At 43.5% G+C, this 23,874-nt stretch overlaps 1 protein-coding gene across 1 annotated transcript in view; it reads right to left on the bottom strand.

Annotated features, from left to right (window-relative positions):
- Positions 1-23,332, bottom strand: part of LOC139581464 (alpha-1A adrenergic receptor-like) — a 31,026-nt gene extending 7,694 nt beyond the window's left edge. Inside the window, exon 1 of the mRNA XM_071411252.1 lies at positions 21,819-23,332. Within this exon, the coding sequence (XP_071267353.1) occupies positions 21,819-22,800 (982 nt within the window). The 5' untranslated portion in view covers positions 22,801-23,332. The remainder of the gene's footprint in view (positions 1-21,818) is intronic.
- Positions 23,333-23,874: the final 542 nt, after the last annotated feature.

Raw genomic sequence — 23,874 nt, 5'->3', positions numbered from 1 at the left:
TGTCCTCCTCCCAGAGCGCTAAGAACCTTGGCGTGATCCTGGACAACACCCTGTCGTTCTCAACTAACATCAAGGCGGTGGCCCGTTCCTGTAGGTTCATGCTCTACAACATCCGCAGAGTACGACCCTGCCTCACACAGGAAGCGGCGCAGGTCCTAATCCAGGCACTTGTCATCTCCCGTCTGGATTACTGCAACTCGCTGTTGGCTGGGCTCCCTGCCTGTGCCATTAAACCCCTACAACTCATCCAGAACGCCGCAGCCCGTCTGGTGTTCAACCTTCCCAAGTTCTCTCACGTCACCCCGCTCCTCCGCTCTCTCCACTGGCTTCCAGTTGAAGCTCGCATCCGCTACAAGACCATGGTGCTTGCCTACGGAGCTGTGAGGGGAACGGCACCTCAGTACCTTCAGGCTCTGATCAGGCCCTACACCCAAACAAGGGCACTGCGTTCATCCACCTCTGGCCTGCTCGCCTCCCTACCACTGAGGAAGTACAGTTCCCGCTCAGCCCAGTCAAAACTGTTCGCTGCTCTGGCACCCCAATGGTGGAACAAACTCCCTCACGACGCCAGGACAGCGGAGTCAATCACCACCTTCCGGAGACACCTGAAACCCCACCTCTTCAAGAAATACCTAGGATAGGATAAAGTAATCCTTCTGACCCCCCCCCCCCCTTAAAAGATTTAGATGCACTATTGTAAAGTGGCTGTTCCACTGGATGTCATAAGGTGAATGCACCAATTTGTAAGTCGCTCTGGATAAGAGCGTCTGCTAAATGACTTAAATGTAAATGTAAATGTAATGTCTGTGGTGTGGGTAAGCCGCACTTGGTCTCTGAGGAGATGAACGGCCCAAATGAAAATCACATTCCTGGTAAAATTGTAGATGCTCTATAATCCCAGGCAATCGTGTGTGAAAGTTAGGACAAATTAGGACATAATATCTGGAGAAGCACATATTGTTAATAACCTCTTCCAGGACCCTGATGAAAACAGCTTGTCTGTCATAACGCTGGATTAGGTTATTACATTCTTTTATCTGAGCTCCTAGAGTGTGCGGCTCTCCTTTTCTTTTTCTAGGGTTCTACTCCGCTAGCCTACACCTCGCCTAAACAGGTGTGTGTTTCTTTCGCCCCCAGATGAATCTCTTCCAGGGCACCAACATAAAGGTAAATCTGGTAGTGGTAATTCCTGTCAACTGAAAATGGTAACACCTGTCATCTGGTAGTAATGATAACAATGTCATCTGGTAGTGGTAACAGCTGTCATCTGGAAGTGATAACACTGTCATCTGGTAGTGATGATAACACTATCCTCTGGTAGTAAACGTAACAATGTCATCTGGTAGTCCTGATAACACTGTAATCTGGCAGTACTGATTACACTGTCATCTGGTAGTACTGATAACACTGTCATCTGGTAGTACTGATTACACTGTCATCTGGTAGTACTGATTACACTGTCATCTGGTAGTGCTGATAACACTGTCATCTGGTAGTACTGATTACACTGTCATCTGGTAGTACTGATTACACTGTCATCTGGTAGTACTGATTACACTGTCATCTGGTAGTACTGATAACACTGTCATCTGGTAGTACTGATAATACTGTCATCTGGTAGTACTGATTACACTGTCATCTGGTAGTACTGATTACACTGTCATCTGGTAGTGCTGATAACACTGTCATCTGGTAGTACTGATTACACTGTCATCTGGTAGTACTGATAACACTGTCATCTGGTAGTACTGATTACACTGTCATCTGGTAGTACTGATTACACTGTCATCGGGTAGTACTGGTTACACTGTCATCTGGTAGTACTGATAACACTGTCATCTGGTAGTACTGATTACACTGTCATCTGGTAGTACTGATTACACTGTCATCTGGTAGTACTGATAACACTGTCATCTGGTAGTACTGATTACACTGTCATCTGGTAGTACTGATTACACTGGCATCTGGTAGTACTGATTACACTGTCATCTGGTAGTACTGATAACACTGTCATCTGGTAGTACTGATTACACTGTCATCTGGTAGTACTGATTACACTGTCATCTGGTAGTACTGGTAACACTGTCATCTGGTACTGGTAACACTGGTCATGTGGTAGTACTACTCACACTGTCAACTGGTAATTATAATCCTGTCATATAGTGATACTAACACTGTCAACTGGTAATGATTACACTGTCATCTGGTAGTACTGGTAATTCTGTCATCTGGTAGTATTGGTAACACTGTCATCTGGTAGTATTGGTAACACTGTCATCGGGTAGTATTGGTAACACTGTCATCCGGTAATGGTTACACTGTCATCTGGTAGTACTGGTAACACTGTCATCTGGTAGTGGTAACACTGTCATCTGGTAGTACTTGTAACACTGTCATCTGGTAGTGGTAACACTGTCATCCGGTAATGGTTACACTGTCATCTGGTACTACTGGTAACACTGTCATCTGGTAGTGATAACACTGTCATCTGGTAGTACTTGTAACACTGTCATCTGGTAATATTGGTAACACTGCCATCTAGTCATGGTAACTCTGTCATCTGGTACTACTGGTAACACTGTCATCTGGTAGTGATAACACTGTCATCTGGTAGTACTTGTAACACTGTCATCTGGTAATATTGGTAACACTGCCATCTAGTCATGGTAACTCTGTCATCTGGTAATATTGGTAACACTGCCATCTAGTCATGGTAACTCTGTCATCTGGTACTACTGGTAACACTGTCATCTGGTAATGGTAACACTGTCGTCTGGTAATGGTAAAACTGGCATCTGGTAATTGTAACACTGGCATCTGGTAATTGTAACACTGTCATCTAGTAATGGTAACACTGCCATCTGGTAGTACTGGTCACTCTGTCATCTGGTAATGGTAACACGGTCATCTGGTAATGGTAACACTGTCATCTGGTAATGGTAACACTGTCATCTAGTAATGGTAACACTGTCATCTAGTATTGGTAACACTGTCATCTGGTAGTATTGGTAACACTGTCATCGGGTAGTATTGGTAACACTGTCATCCGGTAATGGTTACACTGTCATCTGGTAGTACTGGTAACACTGTCATCTGGTAGTACTGGTAACACTGTCATCTGGTAGTGGTAACACTGTCATCTGGTAGTACTTGTAACACTGTCATCTGGTAGTGGTAACACTGTCATCCGGTAATGGTTACACTGTCATCTGGTACTACTGGTAACACTGTCATCTGGTAGTGATAACACTGTCATCTGGTAGTACTTGTAACACTGTCATCTGGTAATATTGGTAACACTGCCATCTAGTCATGGTAACTCTGTCATCTGGTACTACTGGTAACACTGTCATCTGGTAGTGATAACACTGTCATCTGGTAGTACTTGTAACACTGTCATCTGGTAATATTGGTAACACTGCCATCTAGTCATGGTAACTCTGTCATCTGGTAATATTGGTAACACTGCCATCTAGTCATGGTAACTCTGTCATCTGGTACTACTGGTAACACTGTCATCTGGTAATGGTAACACTGTCGTCTGGTAATGGTAAAACTGGCATCTGGTAATTGTAACACTGGCATCTGGTAATTGTAACACTGTCATCTAGTAATGGTAACACTGCCATCTGGTAGTACTGGTCACTCTGTCATCTGGTAATGGTAACACGGTCATCTGGTAATGGTAACACTGTCATCTGGTAATGGTAACACTGTCATCTAGTAATGGTAACACTGTCATCTAGTAATGGTAACACTGTCATCTGGTAGTACTGGTCACTCTGTCATCTGGTAATGGTAACACTGTCATCTGGTAATGGTAACACTGTCATCTAGTAATGGTAACACTGTCATCTAGTAATGGTAACACTGTCATCTGGTAGTACTGGTCACTCTGTCATCTGGTAATGGTAACACTGTCATCTGGCAATGGTAACACTGTCATCTAGTAATGGTAACACTGTCATCTGGTAATGGTAACACTGTCATCTGGCAATGGTAACACTGTCATCTAGTAATGGTAACACTGTCATCTGGTAATGGTAACACTGTCATCTGGTAGTACTTGTAACACTGTCATCTGGTAGTGGTAACACTGTCATCCGGTAATGGTTACACTGTCATCTGGTACTACTGGTAACACTGTCATCTGATAGTGATAACACTGTCATCTGGTAGTACTTGTAACACTGTCATCTGGTAATATTGGTAACACTGCCATCTAGTCATGGTAACTCTGTCATCTGGTACTACTGGTAACACTGTCATCTGGTAGTGATAACACTGTCATCTGGTAATATTGGTAACACTGCCATCTAGTCATGGTAACTCTGTCATCTGGTAATATTGGTAACACTGCCATCTAGTCATGGTAACTCTGTCATCTGGTACTACTGGTAACACTGTCATCTGGTAATGGTAACACTGTCGTCTGGTAATGGTAAAACTGGCATCTGGTAATTGTAACACTGGCATCTGGTAATTGTAACACTGTCATCTAGTAATGGTAACACTGCCATCTGGTAGTACTGGTCACTCTGTCATCTGGTAATGGTAACACGGTCATCTGGTAATGGTAACACTGTCATCTGGTAATGGTAACACTGTCATCTAGTAATGGTAACACTGTCATCTAGTAATGGTAACACTGTCATCTGGTAGTACTGGTCACTCTGTCATCTGGTAATGGTAACACTGTCATCTGGTAATGGTAACACTGTCATCTAGTAATGGTAACACTGTCATCTAGTAATGGTAACACTGTCATCTGGTAGTACTGGTCACTCTGTCATCTGGTAATGGTAACACTGTCATCTGGCAATGGTAACACTGTCATCTAGTAATGGTAACACTGTCATCTGGTAATGGTAACACTGTCATCTGGCAATGGTAACACTGTCATCTAGTAATGGTAACACTGTCATCTGGTAATGGTAACACTGTCATTTAGTAATGGTAACACTGTCATCTAGTAATGGTAAAACTGTCATCTGGTAATGGTAACACTGTCATCTGGTAATGGTAACACTGTCATCTGGTAATGGTAACACTGTCATCTGGTAATGGTAACACTGTCATCTGGTAATGGTAACACTGTAATCTAGTAATGGTAACACTGTCATCTGGTAGTGGTAACATTGTCTGCATCACAACTAAGTTATGCATTTAGAATATAGTATGTCATAACTCTACCACTCCATAGCGCATGACACAACTACGGAAACAGTCATAATATGAATTGCTCCAGACTTCCTACGACAAAGCACAACATAGTCATATTCAAATGCATTTATACATAAGCATTATTTGCAGGTGTTGTGTATATTGTGTAACCAAACATTTTAGACAAGCTGACACTCTGACACTCATGTACTGTTTGAAAGTGTGGTATGTATTGTCAAAGACACCCAAGAAGTAGATAGTTGGGGGCTTAATGCCCAACCTATTCTGCATCTCAAGCAGTCCTACGCTACATCAATTCCTGGTTACGTAATCTCATTTACTGTGGATGTCTAAAATACCAGCCAGTGAACACTGTTTCATACATGTACTGTACAGGAGGTCAAGCCACGCACAGAGAACATTCTCCCTCTGTCTCTCTCTCGCTCTGTCCATCTCACAGACCAAAACACACACAGAGATTATCCTAATTGCAAATGCGTTGTGCCATCTGTGACTCAAGCCTCAAAGTAAACAGTGCATCCTTGCCATCCCTGCCACACACAGAGATTGGCTGATCTCTCTCTCTCTCTCTCTCTCTCTCTCTCTCTCTCTCTCTCTCTCTCTCTCTCTCTCTCTCTCTCTCTCTCTCTCTCTCTCTCTCTCTCTCTCTCTCTCTCTCTCTCTCTCTCTCTCTGTCTCTCTGTCTCTCTCTGTCTCTCTCTGTCTCTCTCTGTCTCTCTCTCTCTCTCTGTCTCTCTCTGTCTCTCTCTGTCTCTCTCTCTCTCTGTCTCTCTCTCTCTCTCCTTGGCCGGAGCTAAAGGTTTTGTGCCAAATAAAAGGAGCAGTGTACTGGGACTGAGAGGAGAACCAGTGGGTAGTGGGAAGCTTCACTTCCTCCACTGAGCCAGTGAACCACAGAGGGGCCGTTAGCCTGGTATGAGCCCATGCCAACAAAGCTGTGTTCCTGTCTGCCTCTCTGTCAGGAGTGGGCTCTACACACACAGAGAGTCCCCTGGGGGCCACGGCCATGGGTCAGTGCCTAGACCACAGTGCTTGGACCAATACACACAGCCACTGTGTCAACTCAACCCAACATACACAAACACACTCATGTACAAAGAGGATTATCAGAGGATTAGACTCATCCTAATATACCTATTACTTTACATACCATGTTCTTTAACAAATGATATACTGTCTATACACACCACGTATTCATATTTAGATTCTGGATTCTGACACTGCTCACCCTAATATATCTATTTTGGATTGTTAAAGTTCCAATGGAGACGTTTTTATCTCAATATCAAATCAAAAGCTTCTTAGAAAGAGAAACTTCTCAAGCTATAATTTAGGTAAGACTGTCTGGGAGTGGTCTGAGTGGGGAGGGGAAAACTGATAACTAGCTATTATTGACAGATAGGTTTGGAAATATCTTTCTTATTATTCTATTGACTATATATACCGCCTGGTGACAGGCCAAAACTCCATCCTGCCAAAACAGGTAGAAATTTCAGGCCATCTTTTCAAACAGCTCTTACAATAAAACGGTATTATCATAATTTTCACAATTTCACAGCATTATTCCAACAGTGCATTCGGAAAGTATTCAGACCCCTTGACTTTACCAACATTTTGTTACGTTACAGCCTTATTCTAAAATGGATGAAATAAAAAAAATCTTCATCAATCTACACACAATACCCACTAATGACATCACAATACCCACTAATGACCTCACAATACCCACTATTGACATCACAATACCCACTAATGACTTCACAATACCCACTAAATACATCACAATACCCACTAATGACATCACAATACCCATTAATGACAAAACGAAAACAGGTTTCTACCGTCCTGTAGGAAGGTGAATCTTCAACCCAGTCTGCGGTCCTGAGCGCTCTGGAGAAGGTTTTCATTAAGGATCTCTCTGTACTTTGCTCCGTTCATCTTTCCTTTCATCCTGACCAGTCTCCTAGTCCCTGCTGCTGAAAAACATCCCCACAGCATGATGCTGCCACCACCATGCTTCACCGTAGGGATGGTGCTAGGTTTCCCCCAGATGTGATGATCGGCATTCAGGTCAACGAGTTCAATCTTGGTTTCATCAGACCAGATAATTTTGTTTCTCATGGTCTGAGAGTCCTTTAGATGCCTTTTGGTAAACTCCAAACGGGCTGTCATGTACCTTTTACTGAGGAGTGGCTTCCGTCTGGCCACTCTACCTTGAAGGCCTGATCGATAGAGTGCTGAGGAGATGGTTGTCCTTCTAGAAGGTTCTCCCATCTCCACCCTGGAGCTCTGTCAGAGTGACCATCGGGTTCTTGGTCACCTCCCTGACCAAGGCCCTTCTCCCCCGATTGCTCAGTTTGTCTGGGTGGCCAGCTCTAGGAAGAGTATTGGTGGTTCCAAACTTCTTCCATTTATTGATGGAGGCCACTGTGTTCTTGGAAACCTTCACTGCTGAAAACAAAAATGTATACCCTTCCTCAGATCTGTGTCTCGACACAATCCTGTCTTGGAGCTCTACGGACAATTCCTTAGTTTTTGCTCTGACATGCACTGTCAAGTGTGGGACCTTATATAGACAGGTGTGTGCCTTCCCAAATCATGTCCAATCAATTGAATTTACCATAATCAAGATGTAGAAACATCTCAAGGATGATCAATGGAAACAGGATGCACCTGGGATCAATTTCGAGTCTCATAGCAAAGGGTCTGAATACTTTCATAAATACGTTTTTTTTGCTTTGTTTTCCATACATTTGGAAAAACAACCTTTTACGCTTTGTCATTATGGGGTATTGTGTGTAGATTAATGAGGGTAAAAAACCATTTCATCAATTTTAGAATAAGGCTGCAACATAACAAAATGTGAAAAAAGTCTATACTGCATATATATAAAACACAGGACAATTATACTCTGGACTGCCCTGGGCTATAACACCTGTAAATCTGTGTACGTGACCAATAAACGTTGTTTTGATTTGACACACACAGAGGATTAGAGAGGACAGAGGAAAGTAACACAACAAGAGAGAAACCGGGAGAGCTTTTCCTGCATGTTTGCTCTGGAGGTCCTTAGTGATCTTCAGCTTTGAAAGCTATGTGTGTTATTGTAGATTGTTTTGTGTGTTTGTGCTACGCTTTGTGTGTATGACACTTTGTTCTACAGTATCCTCTTGCCAGTGTTTATATTGAGTTCCTATACATAACTGTCAGTGTAAACTGCCAACTGTTTGGCAAGGATGTAGCCAGTGTCCGGTGGTACATGAAAGACAATGGGATGGGGGAAGAACTTAGGGAGAACTATTGTTTCTCCTATGATCTGATCCTGTCCACTGAAAACAGTGTTTGCACCTCCTTCCTGCAGACAAACAACCTTCACTCACACATTACTTTACACATTATTTTACACATAACTTAACACATTACTTTACACATGGCACAAAACGTTTAATTTGTTTCTTTTTCGCTTTGTGTTTTTTTTCTGGGGTGTTCCCTCTGTGTAATTTGTTGTTGTAAGATGCTCCCTTCCAAAAGAGAACTTGGTCTCAATGTGACTTCCTGTTAAAATAAAGGTCAAATAAATCAAACATTACACAGCGTAAGAAACAACAGGAGCGTCTGCAGGAACGTCCTGAGGAAGCAATGCATCCTGTTATGCTCACTGATGGTGTGTTTGATACCTTTATGACCACACACACATGTACACACATGCAAAGAGGTGTCTAAGATCAGCGGTGAGGGGAGAGAAAATCACACACTCAGACCGGAATGATAGAATGTCCATTAGGTACGTACAGTAAGATGTGTCTGGTGTTATAAAAACCTGGTTTCTTGCTGACATAGCCTACATACATATGTGATGAACGACGTAAGCCGAGGGAAAGTGTTATTGCTTTGAATGAAAGACACGGAATTAAGCTATTATCGGTGCATTCATTTGATGTCCCTGCGCCCTTGCTTTAGTGACCCTGTCCAGTGGTCCATGGCAGCTCGGTCACAAGGCTCACCTGCCATCCCCTCTATATCGACATCACTCCTCTGACACTTAGCATTCTCATTATTCTTCCCTTCAAAACACCATTTCAATTACCCCCAGAGCACAGGGGCCAGCGGCCTCACTGCGTAAGCACAACATGGACACACGCAGGTGGAGACATACACGCATTGAGACACATCGAGATACACACACACACACACACACACACACACAGCTCCACCGTCTCAATCACACACAAACACAACACTGCCTCACACAAACACAATGTTTTATAAACACAAATTGTCACGTTTGGACATGCTGCCTTCACCATTGGCTAAATAAGAAGCCTTTAGTGCTGGGTGTTCTTATAAATATACACTTTTATGGGTTAAAGTGTACAGGGAAATGCATGCTGAGAAAATAACACAAATATCCCCTGAGTATTAATGATTCGTCAATGCCTGGCTGAGATGAGAGATGACAGCGAGACAGCATTTAGATGTCCCACCTTCATTTACTGCAGCTAACGAGAGAGATGTACAGGTAACTGCCAAAATAAAGGAAACACTTTCCCACCACCATCAATAAAACACCAAATGATGGAATTTCTTGTGGAAGAATGGTGTCGCATCCCTCCAATAGAGTTCCAGACAAAAGTTCAATGCCAAGGTGCATTGAAGCTGTTCTGTCTCGTAGTGGCCCAATGCCCTATTAACACACTTTATGTTGGTGTTTCCCTTATTTGGGCAGTTACCTGTATATTGAATGCATATTCGTTGATAGAAGCTGATGGATTTTGTGCCCTCTGGGATGGCAATATTACAGATAAAGCTCTGCACCTTATTCTCATTATATGGAGATACAATTAGGCACATTGGTTTAGTGTACTTGTTAAAGGATGGGTCTCTCTTTGGGAATAACACCTTCTCAGCTTCTTTCCGTGAGAAAGTTCAGATCAGTGAGCATGTCTGATAGAGCATGAATCCTACAGGTTATATAGCTGTGTGTCTGACACACATAGAGATGAGTACTGACACCTGTGTATCCTTTCAGGAAGTGATTAACACTGGGCTACTGGTTGCCCACATCAGTGACCTTCATTAGTCTTTGTGTGTGTGTGTGTTTGTGTGTGCGTGCGTCCGTCTATTTTGCACTTTGAAGTGAGGCCGCTGACCCCAATGAGCCGTAGTTACACAAAACATCCACGCTGGAAAAAAGACCCTCGGGCCACCTGGCATGTGGTCTGAAATCAACATGAGTTTGAGGAGAGAGGAGCCACTGGGAGCACAGCCAGCCATCACTCTAGTTACATTACATCGACCACAGACTAGTGATTGCAGTGGTTGGGTGTAATGAGTGGAGCTGGGCTGGGAGAGAGAGGATGTGTGTGTGTGTGTTTGTTTGTGGGTGTATGTGCGTGTGTGTGTGCGTGTGTGTGTGTGTGTGTGTGTGTGTGTGTGTGTGTGTGTGTGTGTGTGTGTGTGTGTGTGTGTGTGTGTGTGCGTGTGTGCGTGTGTGCGTGTGTGCGTGTGTGCGTGTGTGCGCGCGTGCGCGCGTGCGCGCGTGCGCGTGTGTTCGTGTGTGCGTGTGTGCGTGCATGCATGCGTGTGTGTGTTTGTAAGTGTGCATGTGTCAAAGGGGAAAGGGGGATACCTAGTCAGTTGTACAACTGAAATGTGTCTTCCACATTTAACCCAACCCCTCTGAATGAGAGAGGTGCGGCGGGCTGCCATAATCGACATCCACGTCTTCGGAGTGCATGTTGTAACGGTTTTGACTTCAGGGCCGTCACAATGTGTGTGTGTGTGATGGAGCCTGTGTGTTTCTGCTCCTATCAGGCTACTATTACTGGGGCTTTAGACTGAGCTAATGAGCCAGACAGTTAAACTCAGAAGAGCAGCAGGGGATTCTTATTTAAAAAATGATAACGCATCCCTTAACCCCTCCATTTACAGACTATAGGATAGGGAGAATAGATGGGTGAGGATACGACTACAGGATCGTCATAATATACTGACGAGGAGTCGAGAAGAGGTAGAGTATTCCACTGTATGGTGTGGTTATGTAAACAATATGGATGTACGTGGTCCACTGTTCCTACTGTATCTATGCTTGGATTCACAACTCTTGCAGCTCAGCTTAAAATAGGCCCTAAAGTTAAACAAGGCTGTACTGTTGAGTAACATGATGCACTGTATTGTACTGGCCCCTAATAATCAGGATATTAGTCTCGTGGTTATCTGTTGATTGGTGTTAAATAAACAGTCCAGAGCTGTCCTCATTCTTACGTCCCCCTCCTCCTTCCTCTCCAAAGAACCCTAAGGATAAACAGAACACAACTTCACAATGTTCTCAGGATGTTCCCAGATTTCTGTGCTTCTGTTATCTAATTAAATGTTCCTTAGAGCGGTAGGAGGAATCTCCTGCTGCTGTCCGACCTTGTTTAGTGACCAGCAACCTCATCCCGGATAGGAATGCATAATGTGGGTGTGTGTGTGCGTGTGTGTGTGTGTGTGTGTGTGTGTGTGTGTGTGTGTGTGTGTGTGTGTGTGTGTGTGTGTGTGTGTGTGTGTGTGTGTGTGTGTGTGTGTGTGTGTGTGTGTGTGTGTGTGTGTTTGTTTGTGGGTGTGTGTGGGTGTGTGTGTGTGTCTGTGTAGCAGTGGGGGGTTCTTAAGGCACACTCATATTAGGTTTTGGTTTGCTCTTAGCAGAACTCCGCTAGGCAAAGTGAACGTCTGTGTCTCGAGTACTCTCTTAAAAGACTTTAGCTTGAAAAACAGGAAAAAAGCGGCAATAATACTGTTTGTCCCTCTTGAGATGCAGTAGCATCAACATAGCCAGTTTACACTTCCTCAAAATAGTCAGAATTAATCTAAAATAATCCAAGAAATCTGTTAGAAATGTTTACAGAGGACGTTTGATGCAGAATTTCTCAAGTGAAAAATTTACATGAAAACTAGTCGTCTTTCATTGAATGACAGTAAACATCCACCATTCTCATTCCTACTAGGAAAAGTAGAGTCGACCAATCAGAGACAAATATTTTTTTTGCAAACCCTGCCGAACACCAAAACTAACAAAAACGTCACAAAATGTACTCATAATATATGCGCAAACTTTTTTGAGTGGAAAGCATGCGACAGGCTTAAGGCCAGGGCCTGTCAAAAAGCACATTTCCACAAGGCTCCAGTAATTATAGTCGCGCCGGTTGGCGCTCAATGTTAAATTAAAATCTCCTTATTATCATAGCTAAGCCAGTATGAAACCAATGTTGATGAAAATTCACAAATCAACTTGATTCGTCATGATCGATCTGTCTGGCCATCTACCGAGAACCACTAAAACAGATTTTTGACAGGGTCGTTAGCATTAGGGTTGTCAGACAATTTTTTGAGGGAGTTCTATTACTCTGGCCCGGGTTGAACCGAGCAATGGCCCATCACGCCATCGGGCGAAAACGGGGAGGGAGGAGGATCCTTCTCAAAACAAGCAGTAATCTTTGCCAAACAGTAACAAGGCAGCATGGTGCATAGTCCAAAAACATACAACATCTCTATTCCTTAAAATAAATGTTTGAATTTTCAAACTAGTTTTCATTAGAAAGGCAGATAAAGCGTTTTTTATAATAAGCAATCACTTCTGCATGTGAAAACAGAATCTTACTCATCACTCCTGCTTGACTACACCACTTTCTTTTGAGCCAACTTCACCGTCGTTGGCCAGAGCGGGGCACCTGGTTCACGCCCAGCAGGCAGCCCAGTTCAAAAAATAAATGCAATCACTTTTCACCCAGTAACCCGGGCCAAATAAACGAACCCCCTCACTGCTGGCTTGCGCGACCTGTGCACTGTCAAAACATGCAATAAAAATAAACGTTCAATCAGTACTGAGTGAATGAACAACTAAAACAATTTTGGAATGTACGTGGCTGTCATCACCAGACTGTCCATTGAAATGGAGTGTCAAGTTGACTTGACGGTTAGAGTCATCGCCCTGGGATTTGAAAGTCCTGGGATATTTTGACAAAAAAATTTTGTGTATTGTTTTTGACACCCCTGCTCTTCCCGACACACACACTGGCGCACACACACGGTGTGTGCTTATTTTAATTTATTAGGTGTCTCTTGGGCATCGTTGAGTGGCAAGGGACGGAGTGGGACCTGGACTTGTACTAGTGTGCGTGTCTTGCTACTACAGAGGAGAGAACGGTGGCGAGACCAGCTCTCAAACTCTCAAGTAAGTTGTTGTTGCCCTCAACCGTCAGTTGCACACCATCCCTACGGTACATCCCATGGACACACTGCTTAATGGCAGGGGGGCGTATTGTGGGCATGCACCTATCCCGTAGAAATGTACAAACCTGCTGGTTCACTTATCACCGGGCCGTCTCTATGGGAATATTTCTGTCATTTGAGAAGCTAAGAAATGTGTCAAGCTGGCCAACGTGGATCTGACAAACGACTTCAGCACATACACATGTACACAGTAGACTAGCCTACATCACACACATCACACATCAGTTGGACTTATGTATGTTTTCATATTTAGACTGCCATTTAAAAATGGGGGAATGTGTGCTCTTTCACTGGAGTTGGACAGCTGTGTGCAGCATTACTAAGAGCATTTGCAGCTAAAGGATTAAGAGTGAGAAACTTACAGACGCACAAATATCATAACCCCAATACATGACAACCTCTCACCATTACAAGAACAGGTGAGTTTAGCATGTCTTCGAGGTATGATATTTGTGCGTCTGTAACTTTCTCACTCATCGTTATTCACAATTCATTCAGGATTATTTGTAAACATGGTAGCGTCCACATGAATGTAGAAGTGTTTAAGAAACATTATATACCATTAATATCTATTGGGCACAAAATAATCTGAAACACAAAACAAAACAAACAGCAAATGCATCCAACAAGTGTGTAGAGTCACAAGCTTGATGTAGTCATTGTGTGCTAGGAATATGGGACCAGATAATACACTTTTGACTACTTTAATACACATAAGTGAATTTGTCCCAACACTTTTGGTCCCCTAAAATGGGGGGACTATGTACAAAAAGTAATGTAATTTCTAAACGGTTCACCTGATATGGATGAAAATATCCTCAAGTAGCCCTAATGTCATAGCCAGCAATTTAAAATCCAAAGTGCTGGAAAACATATAAAAAACAACAAATCATGCATTACTGTCCCAATAGTTTTGGAGCTCACTCAAAAGTGTTTTGTACTTGTCTAATGACTGTATTTTACAGGTGTTTCTCAGCAGTTTGTCATTTGTCACAGTGTTTGTATCAGTAGTTACCAAAATTGATATTGGCGAGCCACAGGGTTATGTAGGCTTTTTTGTTTAAGCCTACCACACCTGTTCATCAAGACCACACCTGTTCATCAAGACCTCAGCTGTTCATCAAGACCTCAGCTGTTCATCAAGACCTCAGCAGTTCATCAAGACCTCAGCTGTTCATCAAGACCTCAGCTGTTCATCAAGACCTCAGCTGTTCATCAAGACCTCAGCTGTTAATCAAGACCACACCTGTCCATCAAGACCTCAGCTGTTCATCAAGACCACACCTGTTCATCAAGACCTCAGCTGTTCATCAAGACCTCAGCTGTTCATCAAGACCTCAGCAGTTCCTCAAGACCACACCTGTTCATCAAGACCACACCTGTTCATCAAGACCTCAGCTGTTCATCAAGACCACACATGTTCATCAAGACCACACCTGTTCATCAAGACCTCATCAGTTCATCAAGACCTCAGCTGTTCAACAAGACCTCAGCAGTTCATCAAGACCTCAGCTGTTCATCAAGACCACACCTGTTCATCAAGATCTCATCTGTTCATCAAGACCACACCTGTTCATCAAGACCACACCTGTTCATCAAGACCACACATGTTCATCAAGACCTCAGCTGTTCATCAAGACCACACCTGTTCATCAAGACCACACCTGTTCATCAAGACCTCAGCAGTTCATCAAGACCTCAGCTGTTCATCAAGACCTCAGCTGTTCATCAAGACCTCAGCTGTTCATCAAGACCTCAGCAGTTCATCAAGACCTCAGCTGTTCATCAAGAGCTCAGCTGTTCATCAAGACCTCAGCAGTTCATCAATACCTCAGCTGTTCATCGAGACCTCAACTGTTCATCAAGACCACACATGTTCATCAATACCTCAGCTGTTCATCAAGACCACACCTGTTCATCAAGACCACACCTGTTCATCAAGACCTCAGCTGTTCATCATGACCTCAGCAGTTCATCAAGACCTCAGCAGTTCATCAAGACCTCAGCTGTTCATCAAGAGCTCAGCTGTTCATCAAGACCACACATGTTCATCAAGACCTCACCTGTTCATCAAGACTTCAGCAGTTCATCAAGACCTCAGCTGTTCATCGAGACCTCAACTGTTCATCAAGACCACACATGTTCATCAATACCTCAGCTGTTCATCAAGACCACACCTGTTCATCAAGACCACACCTGTTCATCAAGACCTCAGCTGTTCATCATGACCTCAGCAGTTCATCAAGACCTCAGCAGTTCATCAAGACCTCAGCTGTTCATCAAGAGCTCAGCTGTTCATCAAGACCACACATGTTCATCAAGACCTCACCTGTTCATCAAGACCTCAGCAGTTCATCAAGACCTCAGCAGTTCATCAAGACCTCAGCTGTTCATCAAGACCTCAGCTGTTCATCGAAACCTTGGCTGTTCATCGAAACCTCAGCTGGTCATCGAAACCTCAGCTGTTCATCGAGACCTCAGCTGTTCATCGAGACCTCAGCTGTTCATCGAGACCTCAGCTGTTCATCGAGACCTTAGCTATTCATCAAGACCTCAGCAGTTCATCAAGACCTCAGCTGTTCATCAAGACCTCAGCTGTTCATCGAAACCTCGGCTGTTCATCGAAACCTCAGCTGGTCATCGAAACCTCAGCTGTTCATCGAGACCTCAGCTGTTCATCGAGACCTCAGCTGTTCATCGAGACCTTAGCTATTCTTCGAGACCTCAGCTGTTCATCGAGACCCCAGCTGTTCATCGAGACCTTAGCTATTCATCGAGACCTCAGCTGTTCATCATGACCTCAGCTGTTCATAGAGACCTCAGCTGTTCATCATGACCTCAGCTGTTCATAGAGACCTCAGCTGTTCATCAAGACCTTTAATAGTAGAATCAGGTGTGGTAAAACTGGGCTTGAACAAGATAGTCTGCATAACCCTGTAGCTCTTCAAAAGCAATTATGGGCATCCCTGTATTGTATGTACAAAGTTGACTATATCTGATGAATGTACGTTTTACTGTACATTTTCTGTTTTGTAATAATTCACTTCTGTTTACAGGTAATGTAGTACTAGGGATTTCTTCAGTACATTCAATTCAAATCAAATCAAATTGCATTTGTCACATGCACCGAATACAACAGTTGTAAACCTTACAGTGAAATGCTTACTTACAAGCCCTTAAGTAAACTATAAGGTGCATTTTCATGTAAATAGCTAATGGGTACATGTTGATTATTTGTGTATTTTCCAAGAGCATGCTTGATTATCTTAAGAGAGATCAGAGAAACGTTTTCCAGTTCACTCCATATTGGCTTAAATGGGTTTCTGGTTTTTGCTTCCCTCTGGAAAATCAGCTGTTAATATTAAATACATACTAACAACTACATTATTTATATTGCCATTTGTGATTATTGTTTACTTTTACTTAGCTTTTATTTATGTGTTATATTGTAATATAACATTGTATAATAATGTTGCATGTAAAACCATGGAAACTCAAAACATTAAATGAGGTTTTAAGTGAGAAGTATGCATTGGTCTGAAGCTGAAAAAGAAATGAAATTCACATGAGCACCACAATGTGTACTTCACCCATGCTCTACCATGGTTTTCCTGCACTAAGCTTTGACCTACTACAGTAGCTATGTTGGTCTATTGTACTTCAAACAATGTGTAGGCTGGTTGCTTAAGATTCAAACCTTCTCAAACAGCCTAATTCATAGTCTTCAGAGGGATAATGGACTTTACAGTGTCCTGCTGTTCAAATAATATATATATATTATTTTATATATATTATTTTAACAGCAGGACACTGTAAAGTCCATTATCCTGTGACATTTGTGGTGGTCGTAGAGCAAAATGGAGAACACCATAGTGTTTATGAGAGTCTTATCTTTCCAGTGGTCATATTAGGCCAAACCGTTCGGACGCTACAGGAATTTTCGTGAGAAGACCAATTTTTCATGGTCTGACACACATCGCTGTAGCTCGACCACCTTCCACCACAGACGCGGAAGACCGACATAGGTGGATGGTGTGGATTCAGACGCAGCCCATGCAGATATCTCTAGCTTAAACTGAGGGATTTTGATGGGGATTTTTTAAATGATGTTACTTAGATTGACACACAGTTAAGGATTGATACATAGTCATTTGAAAGAGGTAATGAACTGTCCATTGATCCGCACAGCAATTGATAAAACTGGACCATGTTTGACAAATGGTTCTGATCTTATGTCAATATTACACAGGTAAACTAACGGTTACATAAATCAGGTTTGAAGACATGCTCTATAGACCACTATATCTAAACTCAGCAAAAAATAAATGTCCTCTCACTGTCAACTGCGTTTATTTTCAGCAAACTTAACATGTGTAAATATTTGTAGGAACATAACAAGATTCAACAACTGAGACATAAACTGAACAAGTTCCACAGACATGTGACTAACAGAAATTGAATAACGTGTCCCTGATCAAAGGGGGGGTCAAAATAAAAAGTAACAGTCAGTATCTGGTGTGGCCACCAGCTGCATTAAGTACTGCAGTGCATCTCCTCGTCATGGACTGCACCAGATTTGCCAGTTCTTGCTGTGAGATGTTACCCCACTCTTCCACCAAGGCACCTGCAAGTTCCCAGACATTTCTGGGGGGAATGGCCCTAGCCCTAGCCCTAGCCCTCACCCTCCGATCCAACAGGTCCCAGACGTGCTCAATGGGATTGAGATTTGGGCTCTTCTCTGGCCATGGCAGAACACTGACATTCCTGTCTTGCAGGAAATCACGCACAGAATGAGCAATATGGCTGGCGGCATTGTCATGCTGGAGGGTCATGTCAGGATGAGCCTGCAGGAATGGTACCACATGAGGGAGGAGGATGTCTAACGCACAGCATTGAGATTGACTGCAATGACAACAAGCTCAGTCCGATGATGCTGTGACACACCGCCTCAGACCATGACGGACCCTCCACCTCCATCGATCCCGCTCCAGAGTACAGGCCTCAGTGTAACGCTCATTCCTTCGTCGATAAACGCGAATCCGACCATCACCTCTGGTGAGACAAAACGGCGACTCGTCAGTGAAGTGCACTTTTTGCCAGTCCTGTCTTGTCCAGCGACGGTGGGTTTGTGCTCATAGGCGACGTTGTTGCCGGTGATGTCTGGTAAGGACCTGCCTTACAACAAGCCTACAAGCCCTCAGTCCAGCCTCTGTCAGCCTATTGAGGACAGTCTGAGCACTGATGGAGGGATTGTGCATTCCTGGTGTAACTCGGGCAGTTGTTGTTGCCATCCTGTACCTGTCCCGCAGGTGTGATGTTCGGATGTACCGATCCTGTGCAGGTGTTGTTACACGTGGTCTGCCACTGCGAGGACGATCAGCTGTCCATCCTGTCTCCCTGTAGCGCTGTCTTAGGTGTCTCACAGTACGGACATTGCTGCAGTCCTCATGCCTCCTTGCAGCATGCCTAAGGCACGTTCACGCAGATGAGCTGGGACCCTGGACATCTTTCTTTTGGTGTTTTTCAGAGTCAGTAGAAAGGCCTCTTTAGTGTCCTAAGTCTTCATAACTGTGACCTTAATTGCCTAGCGCCTGTAAGCTGTTAGTCTTAACGACCATTCCACAGGTGCATGTTCATTAATTGTTTATGGTTCATTGAACAAGCATGGGAAACAATGTTTAAACCCTTTACAATGAAGATCTGTGAAGTTATTTTGATTTATTTATGAGTTTATATGAGTGACTGTGTTGAACACACCAACCCCTGTTGTTATGTTGGGTTCACACTGACCAACAAAGGTGTTATGAAATATATTTATTTTTCAATGACATGTATTGTTAAAATAAAGGTTTAAGGAAATACAGACAGGCACCACATTACTACAAGACAAAATAGCTCAATCAAGCCTGTTGGTCATTAAGTCTATAAGTATAAAAGTAAAGCTTGCTTTCATATAATTAAAAAAAGCTTGTAAAGGTAGTGGAAGGAGCTAATGTCTTAGTGTAAGCTGGGAAGAATGCAATACATTACCTTGTATGCAGTACAAATCACGTTATTGTATGAGCACCTCCTCTAAGAGAATGAATTAGGCTGTTTGAGAAGTTTTGAATTGTAAGCAACCTACCTACACATTGTTCGAGGTCAAAGCTGTGTGCAGGAAAACCTTGGTAAAGCATGGGTGGAGTACGCATTGTGGTGCTCATGTGAATGTCCTTTCTTTTTATGCTTCAGACCATTTCCTACTTCTCACTTAAAACATCATTTTTTGATTTGAATAAACTAATAGTTCTAGTCGAAGCTAGGACTGCAGACTCCTCATAAGTGCACTACGGATAAGTACTTCCTGATAAGCACAAACTCGTTCACAATTCAAGTGCTCTACATTATTTCTAATGACTGGAGATCTGCATGCTCTGGTTTAGTGCATGCATTCACAACTGTTCCAAGCCAATCCACAGTGGTGGAAAAATTACTCAATTGTCATACTTGAGTAAAAGTAAAGATACCTTAATAGAAAATGACCCAAATATAAGTGAAAGTCGCCCAGTAAAATACTAATTGAATAAAGGTCTAAAAGTATCTGGGTTTAAATTTACTTAGGTACAGTGGTGGAAAAAGTACTCAATTGTCATAATGTTACTGGAGTAAAATTCCTTATAGTAAGCAAACATTTTGACCGTAAAAACTTTAGTTTTTTGTTTTTACAGTCAAGACACCCAGGGGCACACTTCAACACTCAGACATCACTTAGAAACACAGTATATGTGTTTAGTGAGTGCGCCAGATCAGAGGCAGTAGTGATGACAACACGTTATATTGATAGATGTGTGATTTGGGCCATATTGCTGTCCTGCCTGAGCATTCGAAATGTAACGAATACTCTTGGGTGTAAGGGGACATTTATGGGAGTAAAAAGTACATAGATTTATTTTCTTCAGGAATGTAGTGTAGTTAAAGTAAAAGTTGTTAAAATACAAATAATAAAGTAAAGTACAGACACCCCAAAAAACGGCTTAAAATATTTTGACTTAGTTACTTTACACGACTGCCAACGCATGTATCAGGAGTTTTAGTGATTGACTGCATCTGGTTTGTTAGGGTTATAATATATAGCTGACACAGTACATTACCATACTGGAACAGTCCTCTTACAGATAGAGGCACAGAGAAGGGGAAGGACAGAGCAGAGGTCTCCCTGAAAACAACAGCAGTAAATAATGATGAACATTTTCCTCGTCTATCTGCACTGCTCTGTCCACTAACACCTACCGGCCCCCACTGGCCCCTCTAGACTCCCCTTAACTCCTACCGACCCCCCACTGGCCCCTCTAGACTCCCCTAGCCCCTACCAGCCACCACTGGCCCCTCTAGACTCCCCTTAACTCCTACCGACCCCCCACTGGCCCCTCTAGTCTCCAATAGCCCCTACTGCCCCCCACTGGCCACTCTAGACTCCACTAGCCCCTACCAGCCACCACTGGCCCCTCTAGACTCCACTAGCCCTACTGGCCCTGGGGCTGAGGATCACCAGATCAGATAAGAGAGAGACCCAGGCAGCTCAGGTCAGACCAGTGTATGTGGCATTTTCTTGACCATATGACTCCTGCTCAGGAAAACCTCCAAGGACCTAGTAACATGATTAAGGAATTATGGTCCAAACCTCTAAGCATTATGTCTTACAGCTGGTTAAGTTAAGCCCACCCTGACATGGTGACACCATGGGCATTAGTCTCTACTATAGACAACTGTTTGTTGTTTGGCAAGGTAGTAGACCCTCACTACAGTATAATAAAGTCCAATATGCCACACGTACTGTCTGCGTCCCAAAAAGCACCCTATCCCATTAGTGCAATACTTTTGACCAGGGTCCATAGGGCTTTGGTCAAAAGCAGTCCATTGTAGGGAATAGGGTGTCATTTGGGACGCAGGCATCTTGCTGATAAATCATGTCTGTAAATTAATGGATGGATATTATCATATAGGCCAATGTCAGTGCCAACTTTCTGGAGATGGAATTTATGGAACAGTTCTCTCTGAATGGGACCCAAGGGCCACATAGATTTACTTCCAGATATTAAAGAAAAATCTTCTCAGCCACTATTCAGCAGTTTGCTTGTGAAATGTAACATGGCACCAAAATATATATAAATGTACCATAATATTTTTGTATGTGTATTATCACATATTGAGGGTTATTTTAATTGTAGGCTACAGTATCATATCATTATGATTATTATCATTGTTTCATTTAACTGCTGGACTGCTGTGTCAAATATTCATATTGATCAAGATAGTTTTCTGTAAAAGGCGTACTTGGATATTAGTTTGGAAAAGGGTGAATATATATGGAAAAATATACCTACCAATGGGTAAGGCTAGGAAGAACGGCAACCAGCAAAGCGTAAACATTCCAACCACGACCCCCAAAGTTTTTGCTGCTTTCTTCTCCCGGGAGAATTTCAGAAGTTTCACTGCCAGGGAGCTCCTCGCCTGGGTTGCGCGGCCCTTGCTGGTGCCTCCGCCTGTGTCATCCTGCATCTGGGATCCCCTGTGGATCCTGAGCGTGAGCTCACTCGTATTCATCCTCTCCCTCATCACCCCAGCCTCCAAGTTCTTGGTGGTCCGCTTGGCGACTACATAAACCCTAAAATACATGGACAAGATAACAACCAGCGGTATATAGAAGGACCCGAGGGAGGAAAAGAGTGCGTAAAACGGTTCCTCTGTGATGAGGCACACAGTGTCGTCCGGCGATGGCGGCTGCTTCCACCCAAGGAGGGGTCCAATGGAGATGACCACCGAGAGCACCCACACCCCGAGCATGGCCAGAAGTGCCCGCTTCTCGGTCACTATGCTCAGGTACTGCAGCGGGTGGCTCACCCCGATGTAACGGTCGATTGAAATGACGCACAGGCTCATAATGGACGCGGTGCAGCACAGAACATCCACCGCCGCCCAGATGTCACAGAAGACCCTGCCGAACACCCAGTAGTTGAGGATCTCCAGGGTGGCAGACACCGGCAGCACGGTGGTGCCCAGCAGCAGGTCGGCGATGGCCAGGTTGATAATGAAGTAGTTGGTCGGAGTTCGCAGGTGCCTGTTGGTCACCACCGCCAGGATGACAAGGATGTTGCCCACGATGGCAAACACGATGAAAGCTCCCAGAACCAAGCCGAGCAGGATGGCACGGGTAAGATCCACTTCATCGATCTCCGTCCCGTTGCCAGTGGTGTTTGTGGAGTTGACTGGCGACTCTGACAACCACGGTATCCCCACTTTCCCGCCCTGAAATTCCAATAAGGAACCATTTCCCCATAAATTGGCATCATCAGTGCTCAGATTCATTTTGACTAAAGAGGTCCTCCATAGCAGGTTTCTTATCACATGGAGCTGTAGCAAAATAAAACGAGCAACACCATCCCAAAATAAATCTGCTCCACCAAGTGTTGTTAGGCTACATGATTAATGGAGAGGTTATCAAGGATTAAAATTACATTTCCCAAACGGTGCATATTCATAACGTCCCGCTCAGTTACAAAACCAATTGGTTGAAATTGTATCATAAAGGTCTTGTCACATCAGTCCAATTGCAGGGCAGTTGTCTCGCTCTGTCTTCTCTGGGAACTGTCTGCATGAAAAGTATCAGCAGTCCCCGTGCCTCCTGTCAAACCTCACTGCTCAGCGCGCTGCACTGTGTGTGCTTCAGCAGCTCCCTCCTTAACGCAGCTTGACTGTATGAATTGGTAGATAGATATACGGCCGAACAGAAGAGACGTACTGTATATGACTCATATTAGGCCTACGCAGTAGCCCAAGAATAACTGCACTAGGCAAATGTCTGTGGCAGCACAGAAAACGCATGGATTTCTGTGTTGGGTTTTGTGGTGAGGTCTATGCATGCAACTTTTTCATGAGTTGGGCGGGGAGTGGACTAGTGGCTGTGCTGTCATTGATGTATTTTTCCAGATGAGTAGATTAGATTGTTGTTTTAGGAGCTTAGTCTATAGGCTACTATGTTATGCAGGATGTGGGCAGGGGTTCAAGTGGGATTTTCTGGTGGAAAATACGATTTGATTGAAGGGCTAAACTAAAATCAAACAATTGTGCCTTTATGTTCATAATGGGTTTCAATGAGAGCTGATGCTGCAATGCAATGAATTCCTTTAAAAAATAGTTTCTCCAACAAATCACTCACGACATTATCATGACCACGCATTTTATGTGAGGAGTAGATGTCTCATCTAAACATGGAATGTTTCAAATTTGGCTTGGGATTTGTCTACTATTTCAGAAGGAATCATTCCCTCTCTATCCACCATGAAACTCCACAATATTTAGGTAATATGAACAATGTTCAGAAATAAATAATTGAAAAGTCTATCCCTACATATGTTAAACTGGATTTTGGAGGTGGGCTTT

This window comes from Salvelinus alpinus, chromosome 7 (assembly GCF_045679555.1).
Source record: "Salvelinus alpinus chromosome 7, SLU_Salpinus.1, whole genome shotgun sequence".
NCBI classification, from domain to species: domain Eukaryota; kingdom Metazoa; phylum Chordata; class Actinopteri; order Salmoniformes; family Salmonidae; genus Salvelinus; species Salvelinus alpinus.
The sequence above is the reverse complement of the archived record's forward strand: the minus strand, read 5'-3'. Positions and strand labels throughout refer to the sequence as shown.